Here is a 6,624-nt window from a genome sequence, read left to right as displayed (position 1 = left end):
GAGGGTTAGGTTGGATATTAGGAAGAGATTTTTTGTGCAGAGAGAGTGCTCAGGCATTGGAATGTGCTGCCCAGGGAGGTGGTGGATTCACCATCCCTGGAGGTTTTCAAGCTGAAACTGGATGTGGCACTTAGTGCCATGGTCTAGTAACCACAGTAGGGTTGGACTTGATGATCCTGAAGGTCTCTTCCAACCCAGCTGATTCCATGATACTACACAGTACCACATGAAAACTGACTAAAAATGTAGCTCTTATATAGCCAGTGAAGAAATGTTAAGGATTTTGGTCTTGGGTTTTTTTTATGACTATCCTGTGTAGCTTTCTTTCCCAAAGCAAGTATGCATTTCTCCCTGCTCAGTGCATAAAGTAAGATCAAGAAAGACTGTAAAGGGTTGTGAGAAAACAATATATAGTTGCATAGTTGTATAAATATATATGTGTATAGTTTTATGCAAGGAACAAATAGATTATCATTAAAGAAAGAAGGACTCCTTGTTCCTCATTTGGCAGCAGGGAAGTCCCTTGAAGAGAGAGCTGACCCAATTAGTGAGTTGTTCATTAAGTGAGAGGTGGGTGGTAGTGTTAGAGTCTCCTGGGGACCATTGCAGCCACAGTGGAGGTGCCTGATGAGTACCACTGGGCCCAGAACCCATTAAGGAATACTCTTGTAGTACATCATTATTACTCAAACCTTATCAGGAAAAAGAAAGTCTTCGTATTTGGCTTAGTTTTTCCATTCCTTCTACTCAACCAGCACTCAACAATACATAGAAACATAGAACCATCAGGGTTGGAGGAGACCTCTAAGATCATCAAGTCCAATCATTAACCTGTCACTGCTGGAACCCCTAAAACCTAAACCAGATCCTCCAGTGTCAGATCCAGATGCCTCTTCAACACTTCCAGGGATGGTGACTCCACCACCTCCCTGGGCAATATCCCAGTGCCTCAACACCCTCACAGGGAAAACATTTCTCCTCACATCCAATCTGACTCTGTCCTGCTCAGCTCAAGGCCATTCCCTCTAGTCCTAGTGAAATAAAGTAATGCACACAATGAAGAAAAATTATTGAGGAGAACCTCTAACACATAATGAAATAAAAAAGATAAGGCATTTTCATAACCAATGCATATTTTTCAGATTTCTTACTGCAAAACACCTTTAAAACTTCCAGATCTGCCATTATCAAGCTTGAGAGTCAGAGCTGTCCACACACAAACATTAGTAAGTTCACTTTTCAGTACTGAAAATGCCATTTACAGGAATGAGGGACCTAAACTGGATATAGACATTTTAGAATTTGCTTTCGTCTTCATGAAACAAAATGTATAATCTCTTTTGTCATGCAGCTGACCTGGAAATTCAACAGGAAGGATGCAGCAGTACACAAAAACTGTAATTGCAATGCTAATTTGTTTTCAAGGGGATCTGCCATGATTTTGTTTTCAAGGTCATGAAATCCCTCTCCCTTCTTGTCCATCTTTTCTCCCTCAACCCCACCAAATGTTTGAGTAGCATTCTTGTAACTTGATGCCAATTCTTTTGGCAACTAAATTAGAAGGATGTAAATTAATACCCATTGTGCCTTCAGAAGAACACACATAATTTCTGTGAGCAAACGTTTTTCAGTTCTTTCTATACAGCAACATGTTTAGCTTCCACTCCAAGACTCCAGTAGTATTGCCTGGACAAGCCTTGAACGTCCTTCTCATAAAGACACTTCTAAAGCACTAGTAGTCACAGTGGTCAAGAATGTCTGATAGACCCTGAAAAAAATACAATTAAAAAAGAAGATATGGCTTACCTGCTTATTCATCAGTATGTAGATAATGGGATTGCAAACAGTGCTGCTTTTTGCTAGGATGGAAGGGATCATGCTGGCAGCTGGAGTCACAACACCTGGCTTACCAAATGTGGCAAGTAATACTATAACTCCGTAGGGAATCCAGCACACAAGGTAACAGATGACTGTGGTGATCACCATGAACAGCACACGGTATTCTCTTTTGCGGGCAGCATTCTTGTGGATTTTTCCAACCTAGGGGAAAGTCAAGCAAGACAGAATTTAAGAAGCTGAGCAGTTGAATTGACTGGAATAACAAGCTGGGATTATTTGTCTTGGATCAACAATGACAATCATATAATCATAGAATCAACCAGGTTGGAAGAGACCGCCAAGATCATCCAGTCCAACCCTACCATGGTTACCAGACCATGGCACTAAGTGCCACATCCAGTCTCAGCTTGAAAACCTCCAGGGATGGGGAATCCACCACCTCCCTGGGCAGCACATTCCAATGCCTGAGCACTCCCTCTGTAAAAAATCTCTTCCTAATATCCAACCTAACCCTCCCCTGGCAGAGCTTGAGTCTGTGCCCTCTTGTCCTGCTGCTGGTTGCCTGGGAGAAGAGACCAACCCCCACCTGACTCCAACCTCCTGTCAGGGAGTTGCAGAGGGTGAGAAGGTCTCCCCTGAGCCTCCTCTTCTCCAGGCTGAACAACCCCAACTCCCTCAGCCTCTCCTCATGGCACTTGTGTTCCAGTCCCTTCCCCCGCCTCATTGCTCTTCTCTGGACCTGCTCCAGCACCTCAATATCCTTCCTGAACTCAGGGGCCTGACACTGTGCTTCCAGCAGCAAAACGAATGCAAACCTGAAAGTGACTCAATATCCTTCCTGAACTCAGGGGCCCGACACTGTACTTCCAGCAGCAAAACTAATGCAAACCTGAAAGTGATTGAATGCAGTGGGAAGACTTTCATTGTCTCCACTAGGCACAAAGGGAAGCCCTGCAGAGACCATACTGCATACCAGCATAAACCAGGGTTCCAGTGCAGGTTGGAGCAAAAGCAGAAAGGTGACAAAGTGAGCATCCACTCCTCCCCCAGCCTGGAGCTGCATGGGCTTGTTGTGTCCCAAGTGCAGGACCAGCACTGAGCCTTATTCACCCTCATGCAGTTGTCCTCAGCCACTGATAAAGTTTGACAAGTGTTAGCACTCTTAAAATGTGTGCTGAATGCTGACTTATTTCAGCAACTGTGTTGTTTTTTTGGTGGGTAAATAGGAACTGCAGATAAAAACAAGCAGTTTCAAAGTGGTGGTACAAGAGCCAACCATGTTATCATGAATTTACAGTAGTTACACTCTGTAGGCAAACCCAACTCTTCTGTGGAAGTATTTATAGTCTGTGCTTCAAGATGTATGCTCCTTTAACCTGTTCTGAACTGAAGGATCATGTCCTTTTGGAGTCTAGAGATCTAAGATAAAGGTTAAACATTAAAATAACAGTGAGTGTTTATTTCAAAGCTTTGGTGTGAATGCATTTTTCTTCAGACAGCTACAGAATGCTCCTCTAGTGAGTTCATGGAGTCAAGCACATTGGTGATAACAATGAGGAACAAGCTTCATTCCCTACCCAGAATGCACACTCAATGCTGTACACAAGCATTATTTAATAGCAAGCTTCCCATGCAGTAGCTCTGTAAGATGGCCATGAAGTTTGATCCAAAGCCCACAGAAGTCAGCAAAGGATTGGGTGAGGAACAGATCAGGTTTGAGTGCTCAGCCTCATTTTATAGGGGTCATAAAAAGGCCTTAGGAAGCATTCAGAAATATTAACAGCCAACAAAGAAAAGCAAACTCTGCAAGGAGGTTAATTTTGGAGACTCTCTCTCCACTGACTCTATCTAGATGGAGCCTCAGCACATTGGTCTCCTGAGGGTTTGGTTGATTCCTCAACTATCCCCCAAGTGTGTGTTTAGCAAACCCAGATGTGTCAGAAGGATTTCTGGAACTGTTCAAACATTTAAACTATATTGATTGAGTCTTGTACTCAGCCAAATGTAATTTATGTTCACTTTTAGTTCTTTTTGCTTCTCAAATGGAGCACTTGAGAGTAAACTGCACCCAAGAGAACTAAACCCATGTAAAACTACAAACATAAATAAGTAAAAAGGCAGCTCCCTGTAATGGAATGCATCCAAATTTTACCTAACCAAAAGAAAAAAAAGATGTTTGAAACAAACCTGTTTAAGCTGATGCAGAACATTGATGTATTGATGTGGCAAGTGCAGGTCCTGCACCTGGGGAGGAATAACCCCAAGCACCAGCACAGGTTGGGCACAGACCAGCTGGAGAGCAGCTCTGAGAAGAAGGACCTGGGGGTCCTGGTGGACAACAGGCTGTCCATGAGCCAGCAGTGTGTCCTTGTGGCTAAAAAGGCCAATGGAATCCTGGGATGCATTGGGAAGAGCATTGCCAGCAGGTCAGGGAGGGGATCCTGCCTCTCTGCTCAGCCCTGGTGAGGCCACACCTGGAGGATTGTGTCCAGTTCTGGTCTCCTCAGGGCCACAGGGACATGGAGCTCCTGGAGCAGGTCCAGGGGAGGGCAAGGAAGATGCTGAAGGGACTGGAGCACCTCAGTGATGAGGAAAGGCTGAGGGAGTTGGGGCTGTTCAGTCTCCAGAAGGGACAACTGAGAGGAACCACATTCATGGATTCAGGTTCATGAATGGGAAGTGCCAAGAGGATGATCAGACTCTGCTCAGTGGGGAAACCAATAAAACAAGAGGGAACAGCAAAAACTGATCCCCAGGAAGTTCCACCTGAACATGAGGAAGAACTTCTATGCTGTGCAGTCCCTGAGCACTGAACAGATTGCCCAGAGAGGTCGTGGATTCTCCCTCACTGGAGATAATCCAGAACCCTCTGGACACAACCCTGAGCCATGTGCTCTAGGGTGGCCCTGCTGGAGTAGGGAGGTTGGACCAGATGACCCACTGTGGTCCCTTCCAACCTCACAGATTCTGGGATTCTGTGTACAACTCTGCAAATGAATAGAACACAGTTAAAGGTGGAAGCCACCAACCACCCCAGACAAATGTCATCTCCTGTTGCCTGACACATATCTTGCACATGTTAATGCAGTGGGACTAGTCAGAGCTTTACCTACCTGTTTGTAGTATGGGTGTTTTGCATAACATGTATTTATGTATCAGACTGTGAGTTATAAACCTATATAGTGATTGTATATAGTACATGTGAAGGCAAAATAATATGGTGACACTATTTCTTTTTAGTTAATTATGACTCCAGGCTGCTAGAGTGGCTGGTTCTATATGGATTTTTAGTGGAAATGTCCCTTTTAAAAGTAAATAAAACACACACAAAATTACCCTGCCCAAAAATAAGAAGTATTTTTCCTGTCTAGCTTTTAATGATTTTCTGCAAAAAGGCTATTAGAAAATAAAATCCATCCTTTCTGAAAACAGTTGGGACCGATTTTTTTTAAAAAAAAGAATGGAACCTGTTTATTTCCTAATTACTTTAGCTTGAAAAAAAGATTAATAATAGATAATGGTCTAATCCTTTACTGCTAAATTTTTCATGACTAATGGGCAGTTTCTTCTGACTGAAGAATACAGGATTTCATGTGAGCTGCAGCTATGCCTTGTGCTCTCCACAAGGAGCCAGAGAGGGACTCTGTGTTAGGAACTGCAGTGATAGGACAAGGGGTAATGGGTTCAAACTGAAGGAGGGGAAGTTTAGGTTAGATAATGGTCTAATCCTTTACTGCTAAATTTTTCATGACTAATGGGCAGTTTCTTCTGACTGAAGAATACAGGATTTCATGTGAGCTGCAGCTATGCCTTGTGCTCTCCACAAGGAGCCAGAGAGGGACTCTGTGTTAGGAACTGCAGTGATAGGACAAGGGGTAATGGGTTCAAACTGAAGGAGGGGAAGTTTAGGTTTGATATTAGAAAAAAATGTTTTCCTGTAAGGGTGGTACTGGCACAGCACAGGTTGCCCAGGGAGGCTGTGGCTGCCCCAGCCTGGCAGTGTTCACAGCCAGGTTGGATGAAGCCTTGAGCAACCTGATCTAGTGAGGAGGTGTCCCTGCCCAGGGCAGGGAGTTGGGACTAGATAATATGTAAGGTCCATTCCAACCCTTAAATTCTATGATTCTATGTCTAAAACTGGAGCAACTAGGGGTGTGATTTTGGCATGTATCCATTTCACATCTTTAGCTGGTTTTCTTAGGAAGGGAAGTTTTGGGATCAAGTACTATATTTATCCACACACTCTTGGTTTCATTGCCTTTGCAGCTTTGCAGCCTGCTTTTAGAAGGTGCTATCTTTAAAAAATTGTCTGTTTATAGGTGTTGGAAGACCTCCAGCAAAATATAGCTCATGTTCACGTAACCTACAGAAAGATTACACTTCTGCAGGTGAAAAAGCAGTAGAGATTTTAACATTAAACTATTTCTATATCCTATTTTAAAACTACTAGACAATTTAACACAATTGCTACACTGTATTTTCAGTAGTCAAATGGAAGTGCCTCCCTAGACTACCAGCTGAGAGAAGAGCATCAGACAGTGATGAGAAAAAATAGATTCAAATACTGTTCCAGAATAGCTGAGCTTGTAAACCTCAGCCTAAATATAAACATATAGGATATATGTAATATAAATTTAAAATACATAGAAGGTCTAAATGCCATTTTTTAAACAGCACAAAAAAGTCTGATCCCATTTGGATCAGATTGTGCTTGTGGAAGGCTGGAAAACACATGTCTCTGCCATAAATTCAGCTGTTTGCTCTGGGATAAAGATCATCTCCTGC

General features: G+C 43.1%; 1 protein-coding gene across 1 annotated transcript in view; it reads right to left on the bottom strand.

The window, feature by feature from the left end:
* Positions 1–1,806: 1,806 nt before the first annotated feature.
* Positions 1,807–6,624, bottom strand: part of LOC103810006 (pinopsin-like) — a gene marked incomplete at both ends in the record, with an annotated part of 30,321 nt that continues 25,503 nt past the window's right edge. The window contains one exon of the mRNA XM_009082885.1: positions 1,807–2,040. Within this exon, the coding sequence (XP_009081133.1) occupies positions 1,807–2,040 (234 nt within the window). The remainder of the gene's footprint in view (positions 2,041–6,624) is intronic.

Source organism: Acanthisitta chloris, unplaced genomic scaffold (assembly GCF_000695815.1).
Source record: "Acanthisitta chloris isolate BGI_N310 unplaced genomic scaffold, ASM69581v1 scaffold639, whole genome shotgun sequence".
Lineage (NCBI taxonomy): Eukaryota > Metazoa > Chordata > Aves > Passeriformes > Acanthisittidae > Acanthisitta > Acanthisitta chloris.
The sequence above is the reverse complement of the archived record's forward strand: the minus strand, read 5'-3'. Positions and strand labels throughout refer to the sequence as shown.